This window comes from Nylanderia fulva, unplaced genomic scaffold (genome assembly GCF_048542155.1).
Source record: "Nylanderia fulva isolate GAGA-0341 unplaced genomic scaffold, ASM4854215v1 Scaffold3, whole genome shotgun sequence".
Lineage (NCBI taxonomy): Eukaryota > Metazoa > Arthropoda > Insecta > Hymenoptera > Formicidae > Nylanderia > Nylanderia fulva.
The window spans coordinates 8,806,482-8,829,079 of record NW_028190368.1 but is presented as its reverse complement, the minus strand read 5'-3'; the positions used below and the strand labels follow the sequence as shown (position 1 = coordinate 8,829,079).

Genomic DNA, 22,598 nt, shown 5'->3' with positions numbered 1-22,598 from the left:
TGCAGAAAGGCTTTCATTCGGTTAACATGCGATTATAAGTTTCAAAGCAGAATGCAATCTTTTTCCACCTTTGTTAAAAAATAACGATATTTTTAATAATTTGTCGAGCAAGATATTTTACGCGCGAAAAATCACGAAAATTCTTTTTTTATTATCGCTTTTTTATATTATTGAATTTAAATTGAATAACATAATCTAACATTCGTAAATAAAATTGGAATTTATGTTATTCTTAAAAGAGCATATCGATTCCCCCACGCTTCTTATCCGTCCCAAGTACAAGTGGTGGTTCCTATGGTAACGTTCACGACGCAAATAAGAAAACACATTAGAAATTAGAATACGGAATGCACTGCGAATAAATCTGCGACCAGTGATCGAGTGCCAACTTTTTCGTCTGAAAATGTCTTACCGTGATTTACGTAGTGCGTAAATGACAAATAATTTATTTTGTTTTATTTTGACATATTTACGTGGAGAACACGTGGAATGATAATTGCGCTCGATTTACATCTCTTTTTAGATTTCACGGAGATTATGAGAGCGCTGGGCTATCCAAGGCTGATTTCCCTTGCAAATTTTCGCGTACCGAATTTTCCTTTGGTCGCAGAAATTTTAGTTTGGTTGACGAAACAATTCGATCCGGACGTCGATATCCCAGACGAACACGATACCGAGGAGCAACGCGTGACGTTGATACGTAGTGTGGCTGAGTTTATGGTATAATAATATTGAAATATTGCGCGTACACGATACAATAATGATTCCTTCGATTTATTCTCTACTAACTAGTCAAGTATTTCAAATTAATTAATTATTATGTATTATTTATTCTACAAAATGTCAAATTCATATTTCTAATTCTGGTGGATCGGTTCTTTTTTTTTATGTGGTGCAGGCGTTGAAAGTAAATATCAAATTGAACACAAAGAAGCTGTATCAGGCAGACGGCTACGCGGTAAAAGAAATGTTGAAAGTTGCTGCAATGCTGTACGATGCACAAAATAGTTGGAGCACGGAGGACAATCGATCTGGCGGTGACAATCGGAGTGCAGTTAATTTTGACATATCCGATAAAATTAATGAACTGAAAACGACGCGGCAGCTTGCCAGTCAATTAACTATCAACGGGGCGACTCTCTTCGATTTACTTGGCCGAGAAATGGAACTTCGAGAGATTCGCGATACCAAGATTGCCAGGCAATTTGACACCTCGGAAATAGAAGCGGCTTTGAAAGACGTTATCGAGAGTGCTCGTAAAGAGATCGATGAAACCAAGAAGCAAATTGACAATGTTAAGGTGAAAAATTTTACCTTATAAAATTATCTTTAGAAAGTTTAAATTTGCTATCAAAATATTTATACTTGCTCTTTCCTTAGCCAATAATAGAATAATTTTATTAATTGATAAATATAATTTATTTCTTAAATATGTATTAAAAAAGGATACGGAACAAAACTTGGATACCAGAATCGAGAGACGACGAACGGAACTCGATAGGAATCAAAAGAGACTTCACACATTGAAGAAAGTTCGTCCAGCATTCATGGAGGAATTCGAGAAGCTCGAGATGGAGCTGAGAACTTTATACGATGATTATTTACAAAAGTTTCGATATTTGGCATACTTGGAACACTTGTATGAAGACACAGCCAAAGCGGAGCAAGAAAGATTCGAAAGACGGTATAATCTCGTTATAAATATAGAAATAGAAAAAGAAAATAAATTATATAATTGATTATATATTATTTTCAATTTCAGGCAAGCTGCGACCAAGAAGCAATTGGAGCAAATGAGAGGCGAAGATTCGAATTTTGAAAGCATGATGGAAGGAAACGATTCCTTATTCGCTACGAATCTTCAAGAACCATTAGTTACTTCTCTTGCAAATCCAGAGACTACAACGACGGAAAAATCTGGCCAATCCGCTCGTATCAAACCAAGTAATAATTTTAGTAATAAAATAAACAACTTGCATAATATAACGTACTGCAAATCTAGAAAACAAATTTACAAATTAATACAATATTTGGAAAGATAATAAAAAAATGAAGAGAAAAAAAAATTAATTCTTTTGGGGGATATTTCAAAATAACAAATAAAAAATATTTTAGGTGCGAAAGCATCGAAGATGCAATACACACAGCGGCGCATTTATGGTAGCATGTCTGGACGACAAAGGGGTACGATTCAAGAATCAAACGATAGCGACGGCTCATTGGACAGCGATAGTGATTTATTAATCGACGGTGATCTCGACGATGACGATGACGATGACGATGATCTTTTGAATTCTGTGGGCGCACCGGATATCGGCGGATATGATCTTAAAGCTGCCCAAGAAAAGCGATCTGTTAGTAAGATAGACAGACATTCGGACGATGATTTTTAATCGGTACAATGGTCTCTCTGCTAATTATCTAGCATGTTTTTTTATAATAGTAGCTAAAAATTGATATATATATATATATAATTCGATTTATATATGTATATACGCGAATGGTAGTTTCAAAAAACACATTAGGGATTTATCTCAACGCGGTACCAGTTTCAAACTCTCTTCTCTTGTACTTGTACAGAAACAAATATTGAACATTTATTAATATGTAACATATTAATAAAATTTATATAAATAATTAATACAGTTTGTAATTTGTAAATAATGCGATAAATATTCAAGGAAATCAAGTATAAATTTTTTGTCTTAATATCATATTTATTTTCGTCAACATAATCGTCGATGTCGACGCATTGTCGATTGTAGCTCAGCACCGATCACATGTATGTAACTTAGGTCTAACGTATATGCCACGTACGTGTGTCCACGTATGCACATGCTTGTATACACATATATACATAAACTTGTGTAAGAAACGCGTAAGAAACACGATCCTTTATATATTTTAACAAAGATATAGAAAGACTTTGCTAGACGTGTCGGCCACAGCGGCATTTGGCAACAAATCGGTATCGCTAGCCCGAATCTGTTGCCAATAATGTTCCTCTTATTATCGGGCAAATTGTACCTATTTGAAACATTTTATCCTTCTACCAAATTCACTTGTGCGACTTCATCATCGGCCTATGTTTGCTTGTGTGCGTACAACGAAAATGTTTCGCTGTTTATTTGTTACTTAAATAATCTAGCTAGCAATGATAAATCAGATAATCATACAATCTCTTGCGCAACAAATTAATATATTCATCTTTTTGAAAAAGAAAAAAGAGATTTATATTTTCACAGACTTTTTTGCCTATGTAAAAAATATTTTTTTATTAAAAATTAGGAACTGATAATCCTGCAACTTAATAATCCACCTTTATTGGATTACATTATAACTTATCGTACGAAACATGATTATTCAAGATTTTGTATTGAGAAGAAATATATATAAGAAAATATATATTTCACACAACTAAAACAAATAAATTCAGACTTGTTATAAAATGTTGGAAAAAAATTATTATAGGTGATACTACACATAGTATCTCTCTGTTTAAGTAAATTCACATCCTTTCAACATTGGACTTGTAACAAATCTCCGACGGATTGTATTTGAAATAATATTTTTCGAGAACATTGCATATCTCCTAGGCTCTGTCTCTGCAGATCGAATATCTAACACTCTTCTAAATACATATTATACATACATCACTATGCTATTTATTGATTCTATGGATATGCGTAAGATATACATTGTGTGGATTTACAAGTATTAAAAAAAAATTTACTCGAAACAACGGTACAATAGGGTTAATATCTAATCTTGCTCGTCGTTTATCACCAAGTGCTTTTTTTAGTCCGTGATTTAGGCCCTCCGTAACAATTCTCTTTAACAATAATACATTTTGTCGCAAATGATCACACTTGCTGATTGAGTAAAAGAATTAGAGAAAGATACAGATACAAGAGAGTATAAAACTGTAAGGGAGGAAGTCCACCATGTAGTATCAAGACAACTCGATCGACTTGTGGCAACTTGTCTCCAATTTCGCCAGCCATTCAAGAATCCATCATGTAGAAAAATATGATTAATCCGTGTCTCGATTAAAGCGTTGCGTCTTTCCTTTTCTTTCTTTTTGCTTTTTTTTTTGTTTCGCGATAATCTCTACAAGTTCCCGTATTATCCTCCATTTTACAAATTTAGAAACAGTCCATTGAGAATTTGGTAAAAAAGGACAGGAGCCCGCTTAGTTCAGCTTTCTTTTCAAGAGAACTAAGGACCGCCGTAGTTGTAGAAATAGGTCCTTGCGACTTTTGGTGTACCTGTGAAATTGCCAATATCCCATAGGATCTCGACGATAGTCTTTCGCTACCTGATCGATTTGCCGAGCGGGCTGAGTTTAACTCGGGGCGTCAATACTGGTACCGGATCGAGTTCCGGAAGCGAGCACTCGGCGCGTAGCTCCATCCATGTCTTGTCGACATTCGCAGCGAGCCGATCTCTGTACTTGTAGGCCGTTCTATCCACTGTCGATTGCGTTTTAATGCAATCGTCGCCGCCAAACTCACAGACACGATAATGGTGCAAGATGGCGGCATCTGATGGCACGTTCAAAGTTCCATGACCTGGGATAAACTCCCATACAAAATGATTGCCCGCCTCCACTACGTCTTGCGGCTTGCAAATGTACTTGGAACGTTGCTTGTGCGGATGCAACTTGGTCCTGCGTCGCGTTTTTCTCAGAGTGATCAAACCAGCCTCGGTGGGTGTGCGACTAGTTACCACAAAGGGATCATCGGCCCATTGCAGATAAAAGAAGGCGTTTTGAAAGGAAAACGCACCCGTAGACTTAACATTGATCCGATTTCCCATCCACCTAGGAATCAATTGTTGCCAAATTAATGCATATTCACAACGAATGCAAGACTCAATTTTTCGTCTATAAATATTTAAATACAGAATAATTTACGATATTTTATCGATGCTTCACAAGATATCTGTGAAAATCATTATAAATAAAATCATTATTTTATAAAATCATTATAAATAAAACTTTATATAAGAGACTTTTTCCGAATAGCTTCAAAATAATTTAAAATTCTCAATGCTATATATAAAACAGAAATATAGCTCGCTTTACATACACAGTATAATTCAAATTTAATCAATATGTATATTCATTGCGTGATATAGAATAGAGCAGTAAAATGGGATTTTTTATTTCTTTCATTGCACATACAATTCTTTTTTCAAATTTTAAAATTTATAACTCTTTATAAATACAGAATTTAATGCATACTTAATTTTGTTTTATTCAAAATATAATTCTATAAATCATTCAAAAGCACGATAAAACTTTATATAATCACTCTGTTTAATAGACTGACAATGAAAGAATTCTAAGACAAACAAGAAGTGAATAAATGTGAAAATTGGTAAATTGAAAGTGAACAATTATTCGAAATCATTGTCAACTTGTAAGAAATATATAAGAATAATAATAATTGATAAAAAATGATAATTGAAATAAGAAAGTATCATACCGTAGCAGATCAATTATGGTGTCGTTATGCCTCGGCATAATATATTCATCGAGATCTACGAGCGCCACATATTCATATTTGTACATAGATCGGTAGAGGCAGTCGTTAAGCGCCGCAAAGAGGCCCTCCGTACGAATCTCTCGTTGGGAAATCATGTCAAGATGATGCCACGGTAATACTGTAACCAGATCCTTATTCTCGTAATATTTCAGTGCGCAACCGGCTGCCGCGCCTACAGTATCGTTATACAGAGTGACGTGGGTAGCACCCAAGAGTCTGTGCAATTCGATAAACTCCACCAATTGCAAAACCTATAAACGTCAGTTAAAATGTCAGTTGAAATATTTGTCGTGTACTCCGCTTTTCTACTAAAATAACCGCGAAAGTTTCATAGCATGATGGATATAAAATTGATAGTAATTCTATTTTATTATATATATAAGAGAGAATGCATCTGCAAACTTACTTATATACATGTACATACCATACAATGCAATGCTGCATTTTCAATGCAGAATAGCATGCAAATGTAAAAGTAATAATAACCACAAGTATAAATACAAGCATAAAATAAGAACGATAAAAAGTATAAACAATAAGCACGAATAAATAAAGATTTGAAAAATTTCTCGGAATATTCTCTGTCTGCAGATGCAAACATCACACGTCCAGCAGTTGATGGTACTGCTTATACGTACTTTAATAATACGTAATACGTACTCTATTGTAATAATAGTGTAAAGGTTTGACGCAAACAGCCAGAGCATCTTTCTCGTTCATTCTGTTTTCGAGACGATTCTGAATGAGAATACGATTCGTCGGGACAGCTCGCAATCTCGCTACAACACTGACCGCTTCGGGCACCTTATCCATTGTCGGAGATTCTTTAGGCAACGGACATATCACGAAGCAGGCACTGTACTTGAGATTCCAATTTTCTCGAATTACCTGAAAATCATAGCGTACATTCGCTACATATCCTACAACACTTGAATTTGGACGATATAAAAATATCGGATATTTTCCAATCATCGAAGATTATACTTTGTTCCAATAACGAAAGTCAAACAATATATTGGAACAACAATTTGATCGCCCAAACATTTATATATATATATATCACAAAAACAATTCAACCATAATCTCACAAGTAAATAGAAAAGTTACATACATGCAAACAGAATAAAATGGTAATTCTGAATTTATGATGATTAGAACCAAGATTATTCCCTTTAGAAGGAGCATACCTTAACTTTCGCAGCTACCGTTACCGAGGCAGTGACATTTCCGCCGTTTTGCTGTCGATACCAGAGTCTACACCAGACGCGTTCGGGGCCTCTGGTTTTTGTAGCGCTGATCACGCGTACTACACCCTGACTTTTACCCGCTGGCGTACCTGCGCCGCTAACTCTGTCGTCGAAATACGCCGAGTAAACGAAGAATTTAAACCTGGAAAAATCGAGTAAAAGCACGTTTCGTCATCTCTTCAATTCCCCCATGTATAATTCAATTTTCATCTCGTCCTATCTACAATATAATACACACGTAATACACGGAGAGAATTTTCTCTTAGAATTTACCCTGAAAATCATGGTAATCGTGGGACAATATATGGTATTGAAAGAATTTTATAAGAGTTTTTCTGATAATACGAGATAAAATCAAAGAATAAAAATGTAAAGTAAGAGTTTTCAGAGTTTCAGATGTGTTCCTAATATACGAAACAAGATGAAATGAATTTTGCACTCAATGAGCGTCTCTAATTCCACGAATTATTCGATTGTCGCGTGATTATTAAACAAACGAACCTAGTATTGGTGACTGGTAACCATTCAGCATGCGTAACCTTCAGATTCTGATCCAACTGCGGTAAACGGGCCTCCAAGCTGGGCGGTAAGCTCGGTAAGCCACGTGGATCCGGGTGTATTATCGTCTTCTGCCCTGCGTCCTCTCCGCGAACCAACAACCCGACGTGCTCATCAAAGCTACCCTTCAAACCGGCGTAATCTTCGGCCTGCGGACATATCACCGTTTTAATCATTCAGGCGTATACAAAGATTAATACTCTGATTGTGTATATCATTAATGAGAATCGACTATCCGCGATAATGATAAATACGCGTCTGTATCTTTATGAAAATCTCTAGATACTATATATATATATATATGTGGAAATATATTACAAGAGCAATTAAAACTTATAATGACTATTATATTATTTTTCTCGCTTATGCTTCTTTAAGGGTAGGTATCACAGGAAAGTTGATTAAAACAACAATCTCGAATTGAGATTTATTTTAATCACTTGGCGTCGGACCAAGAAAAATTGGTGTCCTACACGCAGATTGAATGAAAAATTAATTGTCCCTGAGAGTGACGAATTACCATCTACTCTTTCTAGCTGGTTGAATTTAAAATTTGTGTAAAAGTTCGAGATTCACGTCGACTCTTTTCTTCGGGTCGATTCTTAAATTTAAAGTCAAAGATTGTTCGGACAGTCGACGAGTCCTTGAGAAGCCGAAGCGCGAGTTTAAACTCGAATATACTCGAGCTTTCTCGCGGCGTCGGTGTCTCGACGGGAGATGTAAACGGATGAAGAAAGTTCCGCAGGATCGAGCAAACTAATTTGTCAGGTGGCCGTTCGCTCGTATCCGGTTAAACTTTTCCGCAACGCGGTCGTATGTCTTTTCCGTGCCACGTTTGGGCATCGTTCAAGCATGCTGCGCGGCTGTTTCTCCTTCAAAGTTCTTAGGGGTTCGCGTGAATCATTGTCCGGTGCTAGACGCAAGGGTGCATAAACTATACCAGGCACGTTTGCAACAGGCACATCGCCTAGGAAGAAGGAGGGTAAAAAGAAGACGTGAGACGGGAAAAATCGATGTTGTACGTGGTCGGCCAAAGTTTTCGGCCTTCTCGCCCGAGTTTCGTCGTCGCGCTTCGCTTATGCGTTTGCTTTGTCCATACTTTCGCACGAGAGAGGAACAGCCGTACAAAGTCGACAAGCCCGGACCGCTCATATTTTTTACTTTGGAGCGGAAAATGTTTCGAGGGATGCGAGGAGAAGAGATGCCTTTCCACCTTTTTTTCAAATATATATGATATCTTAACTATTTTCAATTTAAAAGTTACGTTTTTTTATTTGTACTTTTTGTTTAACATAAATTCCTTTATTTTTCTTTATTGTGCAATATATCAATATATATATTGTATATATATATAAGAAGACAATAAACTGAATGAAAAGAAAGATAATTACAAATGTTAAACAAGTACTTTTGAATTTTAAATTTTAAAAGATTTTAAATTCAAGTAGAGAGTAGAGATAAGTTATCGTAAAACGCAGCGATAATGATATGTAAAATAACAAAAGATAAATAAGAATGCTATTGTGGAAATAATTTTATCGTATTTTGTGTAATTTTTTAATACGATCTAACACAAGAAAAATACAAGCTTATCTTTCCTTCCGTTCGTATTATTTTTTATTTTACAAACATTGTAATATGCTCGAATTATGTATTTTTTAAAGCAGCTTTATTTTTGTATGCAAAATAATTCGTCACAGATAATAAGTGTTTCGTGTAAAATGGAAAACTCCCAAGAGCTTTTTTTGAACTATCTTTTTCTACCTTTTTCGTTCGATTATTATTGAAAAGAAAAAAAACAGATGTTTCTACAGTTTTATTTCTTCGAGTTTACGTTAAGAATTCTGCAAGCTAGAAATTCAAGGCAGTTTCGTCTATCTTTCTGGCAAACTCTTTCCTTCGTAATTGCTAGTCGCGTTGGTATAACTTCAAAAATTATCTATTTCAAATATTTTTGCTTCGTGAAAAAACAGAGCGAAAAAAAGACAAATATATTATAATTGCTGTGGCAAATAATTATACTTATCACTCGGCTTTCGCAATTGTCGGAGGTATGTGTTACGATACCGAAGGAAAAATATGTAAAAAAGTGGCAAAAATTCGAGCATTTAAAAATCCTACCAAATTTTTTTCCACTTTAAACTTTTATTAGTTTTCTTTAACATTTAGCGCGAATGCCAGCTTTTAAAGGAATTTCGATGTACAAATAGAGCGTTCTTTTTGTAATCTTCTTTGTTTAAAACAGACGTGTGACAGGTTTAACTTGTCTTCGTTTTTAACATTAGTAATATCACATCTTTCGAACTGACATAAAAGGTAACATTAAATTCTGTTGTAATATTTTATAACTACGTTCTTACTTTAATTATAATATGTCATTGTACTTTTTTGTGTGAAATGTAAAATATATATACATATATATATATGTATAATTTTGCAGTAACACTTGAAAAGGACCCGTACCAGTTAGGTCGAAGAATTAATAAATCATGGTATAAATAGATTTGTCAAATTGTGACAGACTCCGTGATATGATACGAATATTTGAACACGATGATCAGATGTGAAAATCTATCTTAACTCCAGAATAAAAAGAAGTGTGATTAAATGGGTAAAAGTTAAAAAGAAGGCTGGAGTTCCTTTTACTTACTCCCACCTCGCCGTAATCCGGACGATCGGGCGCAGCCGGCAATCGATGACCGCTCCTGTGACCCCCGAGTACGCCGGTGCCGCCGACGCTCACGCCGCGCCTCTCGTCGATCAGGAATATCTCCGTGAGGACGATCAGGCCGAACACGGCGAAGAACATGACGACCAGCATGAACGACATGTTGGCACGCTCCTTGAGAACGCCGGCGTTTGCCCGGCTCCCACCGGAGCCGGATCTTCGGCTCGAGCCCATGCTCCTGGAGGCTCTGCAAGTGACAACCCTCGTTTCAATCGAACATCCCGTACATTTCCCAAGCTTTTTCGGCTCGCCGACGCGACGCGACATGAGAATATGTTTTTCAACGATCTTTTCGATTAAAATTATGAAAGGGTAACAGAGTGTATACTCCCTGGAAAAACCTGCAATTCTCAGGGAATTTTGTTCTACTTTGAAAAATCCTGGAATTATGGAACTTGATTTAAACTCGGGACATTTTTTTTAAATTGCCCCTTTTATTTTAAAATATAGTTTTAAAGAAAATAAAATTTATTAGTTTTACATAAAATATAAAGTATATTATATTATTATATTAAAAAAATACTTTGTGTTAAAAAATTATGTATAACAAATAAACTTATTTCAAAATTGTATTCTAAATATTATTTAAAATACTTTAATTTTACCTGGGATTTTGAACAAAAGCGCCTGAAAAATCATGGAATCCTCAGGAAATTTATTTCTAAGATTTGAGTATACATCCTGGATAAGAAATGACGGCTCTCGTATGTCGAGAATAGAAAATTTCGCACGAATTAATGTTTGCGAAAACCGTATGCTTTATAATCACGGGTCGATTCCATATAACAATACTTTTATATCCCATGTTTACAATGATATTTACTACAATGAAAACAAATTAAAGAAATATTTATTTCAATACTGCCTAATAAATCATTTATTTGAAACAAATAAATATTTATTTTTAAAAAGGATTTTCTTATATCAAATAAATATTTTTCACGTTAAATTGATATTATTAGTTTCAAATAAATGATTTATTAGGCAGTATTAAAATAAATATTTATTCGATTTCAATAAATTCTTTTTTTTCAGTGTACGATGTTTCTTGCTCCGGTAATTTATTATACAATAAAATGATAAAGTTGGCCACGATAAGTCCTAGTAAAAAAATATGCTAATAAATTGTGTATTACTTTTACATAAGCTTTACTAATCTTTTTAACATTTGTTATTTTTAATACTTAATACACATGTTAGATTCATCAATTTATTTATAATAATATAAAGATTTAATGAAACGTTATATGTATACATACGTATGTATGTGTATATGTACACTGAAAAAAAGCTATTAATTTCAAAAAAAATATCTGTTTCAATAGTGCCATTAACACCATTTGTTTAAAACTAATAATATTGATTTGCTGTGAAAAAATACATATTTGATAATTAAGAAATCCTTTTTCAAAATATATAAATATTTATTTTGTTTCAAACAAATGGCGTTAATAGCACTATTAAAATACACATTTATTTGAAATCAATAGCTTTTTTCAGTGTAGAGAAACCTCTCTTGAAATCGAGCTGTTTATTTAAAATAGTTTTATCATGATAGCTCCAAAAATGTATATATGCTAGTTTTTAAAATATTAAATGTCAGATTTATATTTCAATTTAAATAATAAAGACATTTTTTATACCAAAAAATTTCTATCCTGCATCTATTATAATAATACTCTTCATAATTTGAAAATGTCGGCGTGATATAAGATTTTTTGTCATATCTTTTATTACAAAAAATAATCACAAAAATAATCGTTAAATTAAATTGTGTAAGTAATGTTATTAGAATTATGTCCAAAATGCGATTACCAAAGCCGAAAATATGATGCATTTTCATTTAACTTGTAGATTTTGCAAAATGTGTATGTAAAATATACATAAAATTAAGTCAACGTATTACGAAAAATAACATAAAATGCTTCAATTTAAAGTGCTACTAGCTTCATTAGAATATACAATATAATTAAATATGATTCTGAAAATAAAATAATTAAATAAAGTACCTAATGCTGCAATTATATAAGATAATTAAATGGACATTTCAATTAGAACAAAAAAGAAAAAGTATTTTATCATGCACAATAAATTGGAATTATTTTTTAAAAGCGATTGCAGAATTAGTAGCATTTCTTAAATTTGAATTAATCTTTCTTCATTTATTCAATATATGCAATTATAATCTCACAATCAATTATCCTTGAGTTTCAATTCCATGCACCGTTCGAAATGAAGTCTTATTTCTACTAAAGTTAATTAAAAATTTATATAATTAAAGCATAACATAAAAAAATATATTATTCTGTTTTATTTACTTTTTAAATTTAATTAATTTATTTCAAAACTCTATAATTCTCGACATTAAATTGAAAATAAAATTCACGATAACGTAAACTTTTTCAATCGCGCGCATAATTTTTTAAAAATTCTTGTGCAATTTTTCTCGATAATATTCAAAATAATCTCGATATATAATACAATAATCGATTCGCGTTTTGCAACAACAAAACGCAAAATATTCAGCAGAATACTCAACTAACAATAGTTTTTCCGATATAATACGAAGGAGTAGATACGGTAATGCTTCGCCAAGTGTATCGCAACGAGTCCACATTCACACATCCAGAGAGTTAATACGGGATTTACGGGAACAGATTAGCGGTGCGCACACGGAAAAGGGGATATCGAAAACAAAGTTCTCTCAATCGTCGACTTGGGAGAAGATCGATCGCGCGGGTGTGCTCGAGTACCTATATCACATGACGTAAAAAGCGGGCTCGAAAAACTTTATTTATGTGCCAGAGGACAGAACGAAAAATTGCCGTCATATATATATCGAGACCGCCGCGCCGACGTGAATAAATAAATCCATCTTTGTGCGAATAAATACGCGAGCGATATCGGTCTTTTCGCATTCGTAGTGTAGCAAACGAAATACAGTTCCGCATTTTAATTGTGACACTCGCGTGATGCGATACATCATTAAATTGAAATTTTACGAGCGACTTTAATACATATCATTCAAAAATTCATATTTATGCATTCGCATTCTTTTCCCGCTTGTCATATATCATTATATATACAATACAAATATACATATAAAAATGTATAAACACTTGTTCGAGTTAATAAAACATAAAACAAATAAAATATATGTAAATACATGCAAATGCGAAAATTTTAGATTTTAATGTCAATTAACTTTACGTTTATTACGATTGAGATAGACGTAAAACATCAATATTGAAAATTTTCGCATTTACATATATTTACATAATTTACTATCTTATACAACACACACACACACACACACACACACACACATATACATATATATATATATATAAAGCAAAAAGTTTTAATTAATTTACTTACTTAAAGTGGTCCTAAGAATACTGCTGCTGCCAAGCATGAGGATGGTATTTCCTGAAAATATATAATAAAAATATATAAATACCTAATATAAATATAATAATTATATAATATAACTATATTTATATATATTCGCTTTTCTTCGTCCCGGAAAATGTCGCAATTTATCGATTATAATTTTAATTTCATCTCACTTTGGACATTGATTCGTCATTTTATTATCCGCAACGGGTTTTTCAAAATGGAATTTTGGAAAGTAATATCACAGAGAAAATATTTGTTTTATAATATTTAATAAAAATAATAAAAAATCAATAACTGTAAAAGATTATTCATTTACCAATTATCAAGAGATGCAGATTATTTTATGACATCGAGATGCGCGACAATTTTTCCAACGTCGTAATTATAAAATTATATAATTCATATCTTGTTGAATATTAATTGTTTTACACGTCAAAGTAAAATTGAAACATGTATCATAATATATAATTTTATAATATCAAAAAATAATGCGTAATAATGCATTGAAAAAGATGATATTATACATGTAGGTATCTTTGATAATGCGGCTTTTTTACGATGTAGCAGATTTTTCATTCCGTGTGTATTAACGCAGAAATGTAGCCATGTTGAGAATATTTTTACGCGATACATATCTGATTTCATATATGTATGCATAATATGTATGTACACGTAAACGACGCGCGCGCTAATGCAAAGAACACTATATAGCATAAATTATATAATAGTCGATACTTTTAACGATTGAGTCGCGTGTGTGCGATAGTAAAATGCTTTCATCAATAAGAAAGAGAAAAGCAAAAAATTACGCGCCACCGGTCAGTCTATATAAATTACGTAATGAGAATCCGATTGCGTAGTGCATTTGTAAAATCGTCACCAATGTCATAATGTCATATTCAGTCAGAAATGTAAAAATTCTTATTTGCTCTGAAAAAATGTATACGATATTTCAAAGCAAATTGTTATTTACTCGAAAATATACAATTAAATAAACAACAATAAATTATTATTGTGTGTACAAATATTTTATGCATGTTTTATGCAAATAAAAGCAACTTATTTTCGAAATATCAAAAGGTATTTTCAGTAAGAAAGTTCAACAAATCTGATTGAATTAACATTCATAAATATTATAAATTATATTAACTCCTGTTGTCGTAATTAAATTGTTTTATTTTCCTGCAACCATGTTATTGATCCGAAAAACTTTGAACGCTTTAAATAAATAAATAAACGTTCTTCCGAGAGAAGTCTGGTTACTGAAAATATATAGGTCGTAATTTATCTTTCGAAAACAGGTTCCCTCTTTTACACAAGACAGTTCATTAAAATAGTAGGTATATATGTAGTCAAATTCTCTCAACGTGCTATATTTCTAACGTATCTCTGTAATGTGTTTTTAATGTACCTATTAATAAAACATTTTAGATTTTTGACAGTTTAAATAGAAAATAAAATCGCAGTCATACGTTTTCAAAACTTTTAATATAAAGATAGATAAAAACTTATATGTGTAGACAGATAAAACTTTATTTTATAATAATCTCCCCCGAGCAATTTTTACTCCAATTATTTATTAATAAACTTTTTCACTTGAAAAGTTTATTAATTATATTATACATATATTAAAAATACAATATTTTTTTCTGTATACGTGTATTCATTTTAAAATATGTATAAGAGCCAGAGCATGAAATGTGAAATGTCGCATATCAATTATCGTAATGAATAATTAATTCGTCAGCAGAAAGCTGCAGTAAATAAATCCCCGCATAATCAGCCAGCATTGATACTTAACTCGGATTCACTTTTTCTCGCTACTTTATTCACTCCGTTTTTTTGTTTTTTTTCAACATACATCCTCTAAAGGAGTGAGCAGCCGACGAGACCCTCGTTTCAATATTACGCTATATTACGCTGGTTTCGCATGAATGGAGAACATGTTCTAAAACCGTGATGCGCCAAGATACGCCGAGGAGTATCGCAATATATTAACGACGTCGTTTAACGCTTTTGCCAACGGATAATATTACATCGTGGTGCAAAAGAGCGACGAACGGCGTCTATGTGCATTTAATCATACCCTACGTCAAAGATGACTCGAAATTATAGTCTCGAAGATGGCAAAAATTAAACATCAAAAAACAATTATGTTAAAAGCGCAGAGAATACATCTCTTTTGCAGTTTAGATTAAATACTGCATTAGCATTGGAAAACGCTTTATTTTTTTTTCATTTTTTAATGCAGTTATTTACAAATTATATAACTATTTACCTCTCATGATGAGTTTTCTTTTTTAATATACTTTATTAGAGAATTTGCGCTCCGATTATACGTCCAACTAATATATATATATATATATATATATATATATATATATATATATGTTTAAAAATCCGCGGAATTAGCATTCATTCTGTATATATAACGAATCAATAAATTTATGAAAGAAATAAATCATCAAATTTTTCGAAAAATCGTTCTCACTCCGTTTTATCAGCTAATTTATGGCCCCGTGGCTATGGCATTATATAATAGAGCGATAAAATGACACGAATAATATATACGAAAAATATACGAAATATATTCACTTGAAATTACAACGATTCGCTTGTAATCTATCGATTAATTTTTCGATTATTATATTCAATTAATTGGCGCATTTATATCGTGCATGGAAATGAAAACGCCAAAAACCCTAAGGGCAATCTGGTCAGTTTGACCGCGATAGATATTGTATCCTTCCGCCTGTTGCGTCGAATCGATTCTCTGAACTCGACCATAATATGTTCGAACATCGGAAAATTTTCCCTGCTTTCTGACGTCGTGACCTATAGCTAATACGAGACGTTGTTCGAAATAGTAAACTAGCATAGTTTTTCTTCGTTGTCATTGACCTAATAATGTTAAATCGCCACCTTAAAAAAATATCGTTTAAAAACGATTAATTTTTACGAAAAAAAATTCAGTTATGTTAAAAATACTGGGAAATTTATCTACTTTTTAATTGACAGAATATAAATGTCAAGTGATATTAATTATAATATTATTTAGTTCCTATATATTTAGATCGTTCCATATACATTGTGCATTTCATAGGTTTCGTTTCAAGAAATTATATAGTGTATAAAATAATACATTTTTTGTAACACAATTATACAAAAAGAAAAAGAAAGAAAATAATTTCGAATTTGGAATATTAAGATGCCTTTTTTTAATTATTCTTTCCAAACTTATAATAATATAAAATATCATAGTAAAATGTCAAGCTAAAAAAAAATTAATATATTTACATAAATTAATAGAAAAAAATACATATATGGCGAGAAGACAACAATTTTTAATATAAATATATTAAGTTATTCCTCTATATTCTCTTTCAAGATAAAAAGTGGCTTTTCTATCTTTATTGTATACCTATGTACGTATATACCATAGTTTCTCCTCCCTATTTCTTTCTTACTCTTACTCATGCTCAATCTACTTACAATTAAATATTTAATATCCTTAATTTTAATATAAATAATTGCGATTATTAATCGTATCGGTTGCTCGAAACATGAAACATATATTTCTATCCAGGATTTTGATATTTAGCGACATTGAAAATGAACGATTTATTAAAGCAGACACGGAAGTAAGTGATTGTGGAATGATTTATTTTGTGATGGAAACGATAAAGCGATCGTCGTCGTTGCTAATTGCGGCACGATGTTTGTTTATATATCAATAACGACAACTGACAGTTTAATTGCAAGTTTGAGTGACAAGGATTTTATGATCCACTGAAATAAATAATAATAGTCGAGATTATATAATTAGGAAATTATATAGGAAATCTATATAAAAATAAAATACGAGATTAAAAAAAGCGATAAAGAAAAAAGGAAGACGATTGCTTAGAACATTTCCAAATATAACATTACGTGAGAAACTGTTTATTCACAAAATTCGTCAACTAATTATAGCTAATTTGCTAATTTATTATAGTATTTCATGTTCGAGATCTTACACTCTTATGTTACACAATATTTATTTAAAAATAGACGTAAATGTATAATTTTTCCTATAATTGTTCTATAATATGTTCCCGTTATAACGCATCTCCCTTTATCACATAAAAAATCGTGTGATATCTTTTTTCATATTTTCTATTTTTAAAAATGTCGGACAGAGTAAAAATGAGCATAAAATAAATTTTCGCTAATTTGTCAGTGATAATTTTTTCTTTAATTTATGTTATTGTTAGAGAAGTTGGTGTACGATTAATATACGTACTTGTATATACGGCTTGTTGCCCTTGTAAAATAAATTTTTTATTAATTTATATACTTTTCACATATTCATATACCGAATGGCCTCGAGGACTTTGATATTATATATCGATCATCTAGAAAAAATTTATGATGTCATTTGTGTGCTTTTATTGCTAACGAAATCAATAAATTTTAATAACGTCTGATAACAATGTCCATTTAAAATTACAGATGACAAATATATAATATGATTGTATGAGTCTACATCATTATCTTAATGTGCAAATAAGACATAAAAGGATAAGAACACTGTACGAGATTTCATTCTCGGAAATATAATTCGGAAAATTTTTATTTTATTTTATGTTATATTATTTTCTATTTTTATTTTCTATTTTATGTTTATTTTATAATTCGATTTATTTTTACGCATATGTAAGAATCCCTGTAAATGAAAGATTGTAACGAAAATCCAGGCTAACGTAAATGTCAACATTCCCATACGCACGATATTTGTATTCGCGATTTCCATCTCTTCCTGCACGGGAACGACGCAGCTATCGCGACGATTGATAAAGACAAAAGAATTGAATTTTTCATAAATGGCACGCGCCCAAATGAAAAAAAGGATAATTTTATTCGCTCTCGATACAAATGTGGTACACGCGTACGAGTGTGTCATGTAGTGCGACACTCAATCCTCTTATCAACTCGAGGTCGTTTTATCTAGTATTCGTATGCATCGTCCGAACCTTTATCCGTCGGGATTACATCAACGGGCAATAGGGAAAATCGGTCAGTAAACTGTCCCAGTAGATATCGATGGTGATGGGAATGCTTTGTTTTTCATTGCTATTTTGCATTGGGAAAACTCGAAGAAAAGTTGTTGATACAAGAGATTTCAATATCTAATACTATGCATAGTAATGACATCTAATACTGCACAGAGAGAATTTTTCTTATAATTTACCCTGAAAATCAGGAATTTTATATAAGACTTTCTCTGATTATTATTTTTTCCACAATCAAAAATATTCAAACACTGAAAAAAATTTATTCAATTCGCATATTTCAATACTGCCAAATGAATCATTTATTTGAAACTAATAATATCGATTTGATGTGAAAAATATTTATTTGATATAAGAAAATCATTTTCAAAACAAATAAATATTTGTTTCAAATAAATGATTTATTAGGCAGTATTAAAATAAATATTTATTCATTTAATATCTTTTTTTCAGTGTATCTTAAGATATAAAATATGTTCAATTAATTTTACTATATATACATATTAATATTTTTTATTGTAGTAAACATTTTAATCAGAGAAACTCATAAAATACTTCCAATACTATATTGTCCCATACAATTACCATGATTTTCTGGGTAAATTCTGAGAGAAAATTCTCCCCGTGTGAATAATATTATATTCGCTTAATGCAAACCCGTGATATATTATATGAAATTCCAACTTTGTCCAGAGTTACTGGCTACAACTTGTTTATTTTCAAATGTAATTATAACTAACAATTAATGGACAGAGACAAACGTATACAAAGTGTCGAATTTCTTTCAATATACTAGACGATGTATTGTAGCATCTCGAATATAAATTGCGATATGATATATATTTTATTCGATTCTGTGTTAGTTGCGTACGGAATTAACTAAACGAGAAATTATATATTGAAAAAGCAATTACTAGAAAATATCGTTGGTATATGAAACTGGGTCGCGACGTTATATCCGTTTAAAAGAATAAAACACAAAAATTATTAAAAAATTTGCTTACTCGTTTGTACCTGTAATTACATACATGTATGTAATTGCGTACTAGAATATTCGCAGCAGATATAATTTCCTATCTTCGTTATTATTATTAGTTCATGTATATAAGTTCAACTTTTATTTCCATTAATTTAATATGCAAATGCATATGCATATAATAAAACAATAATAATATATCGATAATAAAGTATCCAAATTAGATATTGAAATATTGTTGGGCATGTCGCCGACAACTGATATGACATCACATGGTATATTTATCCGTATTTTTATTGACAACGCCTTTATGGCAATGATGAGAATCGGATTAAAGCGATGATATACAATCAAATGTATGGGAGTTACATTAAAAGTATATGTATATTACTATTCCTGTGCGGATAACGTCAAAATGCAGTGTCGCATGATAAAAAAAAATTGCTGATATCGTTATCATGCGTATAGCAATATTTCGAACATGTTTCAAATGCATTTTATGCATCGCAAATTTTTGCTAAGAAAAATGTCTTCTTCTGTCATATAAATTATTATTTTATATATTTTGTATCACATATATTTTATATACTGTTACGTTATATGCGTACTCGAGACGAGAATAAAAATCTGAGTTACAAGAGATTTAAAAGACAATTTTTCCGTTCGTGTTAGAAAAGTAAATACCCTTGAGGGTCTGTTTTTTTTACATTTACATAATTAAAAATTAACATTTGTTTTTGAGCGAAATTTTTCAAGTAATTGTTCATATACTTTTTTTGATACATTTTTGATAGAGTATAGAAAGTAAATAAATGATACATATACATATATATATATATATATATATATATCTAAAATATCTCGTCGATATTGTTACGTATAAGACGATTACATTGGAAAAGGGTTAACTATTACTCGATTTAATTAACCATATCGCATAAATTGAATAAAGCTTGCTCTGTAAAATAAGCATGCAAGGATTAATCTAGATATATCTATAGTAAAAAAAATATAATAATACAATTAAAAATGTGGAAAAGAAATAATTAAACTATAAATTAATCTAGCACTTTCAAATTTTCAATAAAAAAAATCCATTAAGAATTTTTTTTTGCAAGGAAGTAAAAATAAAGCGGAAAAAAATTGAAAAATTTTTATGAATTTTCTGAAAGTTCTGAAATGCGTTTGTGACGCATTTTGAAGCTCTAATGCGTAAATTGTACATTTATTATTGAAACGCGTACATAAGAGAGAGAGAGAGAGATTCTTTCCCAAACTTTCATCTTTATAAACCCAGACACATTCCAAGATTCTTCCCCGAATGCTATTCTTTTCCACCTAGAAAACACGGTCGATGATTTAGCACTTAAGTTGCGAGCAGCGGTTACGCGAATCTCGCGAGGGGCGAATCAATTTGCGAAGAAACGTCTGGAGTAAAAAAAGCTCCGTTTCGCTCCATGAGGGACGAGAAGAAAAGCGGAAGGAGAAAATAAAATATCGAGCCACGCGCACATATAATATGCATATACATATGTAGTAGACCGAACACCGACCTCGGTCTGCAGCAAAGCAAACGGCTCGGCCTCAACCCTCGCGCATATCTCGCATGCATCATATCCGATCGCGTATATATCATTGACAAAGCTTTGCAAATAATATGTATACTCTCAGATATGCACCCTCCGAAGACTAAAGGCGAGATAAGAGATCATAAGGAGAAAAGTGTTACTCACAATTAACTCTCGCGATCCACGCGACGTCCTATCGCTCGGCAGTGGTGCCTCGACATCCCTCTGACAGCTGTCATCGTTGCTGGGGGCCGTGTGTCTCGTGCTCATATCGCGACGACGATATCTCTGGAACGTCTCCGATTATCGGGGCGGATAAACAGAGAAATGTAGGGTAGTATACGGCGCTCTATCACGCGCGATCCGGGGGTGGAGAAAAAAAAGGGGGCAAAATTCGCGCGACTCGAGCCGAGAGTAGAAAGAGAGTAGTACACCGGGCAGGCCGCGAGTATATAGGCAGACGGACAGAGGTAAATATATGGAAAAACGCGCACACATGTAATCGTCGATCGGCTAATCGTCAACGGACGCACGACGATCGAGCCGCGCGAAACCGAGAGCGAAGGCGAACCGAAAGACCGAGACCGAAACGTCGTCGGCGACGTGAACGCGCTCGACGACCGCCGCATCGATCCGAGCACCCTCTACCCACCCGCCGCTGCGATTGGTCGCGCGCCGCGCGCATGCGCGCGCACCTGCGGCGGCGAAAGGGCGCGTTCGGAATTCAGAGGCCGGATGCGATATCCGACCGATACGATTGCGTTCGCTTCTCTATCGCGTTGCGACGGATTCGACAATTCGACAGACAGACAGACAGACGGGATGAGAAACATTGGTGTCGGTGTAACAGTGTGGGACACCAAATGTATATACATCATTTATCTAAATTTTACAAACGTATCTCTATTCGAGAGAAGACGAGAATTCTCGTATCGAAAAATTAACGCCGCGCGCGACCGCCAATTTTTCGATACGTTCGATTTATAGTCGCAATCTTTTCAGTTGTACAATTTTATGCATATATACAATTAATGTAGATAATTTAGATGTACAAACTAAGTGATAAGATATGAAAGAAAATAAAAATTGAAACTCTAATTCTCTTTCAGAATTCGCGATAAAAATTCAAATGAGTTTTAAATTTTGTCGCGTATTATGGATCTAAAATTTTAGGTGTTATTTAATGTAAATTTAATTTATATATCCACAATATTATATTTATATATAATACCATTTAACGCTATATACGTACAATAATATAAAATTTTCCAAACAATATTACCATTATCGAAATTAAAAACAACATTCCGATAAAACACGATTTTCTTTCATATATTTTATAAATATGAACTAATATAATTTAATGTACAAAAATGATAATTTACACATTATAAACGGCATTTATAATGTTGCGCCAATTCTTGTGTATATAATTATATACATAATTAATACAAGCTAAATCTATAGGCACTGTTTTTGCACAATCAAAATATATTATCCGAGCACTCGCATAATATATTTT

General features: G+C 32.4%; 2 protein-coding genes across 3 annotated transcripts; one reads left to right on the top strand and one right to left on the bottom strand.

Moving 5' to 3' along the window:
* Nucleotides 1-34: 34 nt before the first annotated feature.
* On the top strand, nucleotides 35-3,449 carry Cluap1 (clusterin associated protein 1). Of its 2 annotated transcripts, XM_029316873.2 has the most exons (6): nucleotides 35-425; nucleotides 524-720; nucleotides 899-1,300; nucleotides 1,446-1,684; nucleotides 1,763-1,944; nucleotides 2,116-3,449. In XM_029316873.2, the coding sequence occupies exons 1-6, from the start codon at nucleotides 404-406 to the stop codon at nucleotides 2,391-2,393; spliced, it is 1,320 nt and encodes a 439-aa protein (XP_029172706.1). In that variant the 5' UTR covers nucleotides 35-403; the 3' UTR covers nucleotides 2,394-3,449. The 2 variants fall into 2 exon arrangements, with proteins under 2 accessions (XP_029172706.1, XP_029172705.1); XM_029316872.2 differs by lacking the exon at nucleotides 35-425 and having other exon boundaries at nucleotides 433-720.
* LOC114941763 (uncharacterized) lies at nucleotides 2,375-21,727 on the bottom strand. The gene is made up of 8 exons (XM_029316871.2): nucleotides 21,242-21,727; nucleotides 13,461-13,511; nucleotides 10,005-10,269; nucleotides 7,298-7,503; nucleotides 6,737-6,938; nucleotides 6,210-6,437; nucleotides 5,490-5,800; nucleotides 2,375-4,822 (listed from the first exon to the last, which is right to left on the bottom strand). The coding sequence occupies exons 3-8, from the start codon at nucleotides 10,254-10,256 to the stop codon at nucleotides 4,315-4,317; spliced, it is 1,707 nt and encodes a 568-aa protein (XP_029172704.1). The 5' UTR covers nucleotides 10,257-10,269; nucleotides 13,461-13,511; nucleotides 21,242-21,727; the 3' UTR covers nucleotides 2,375-4,314.
* Nucleotides 21,728-22,598: the final 871 nt, after the last annotated feature.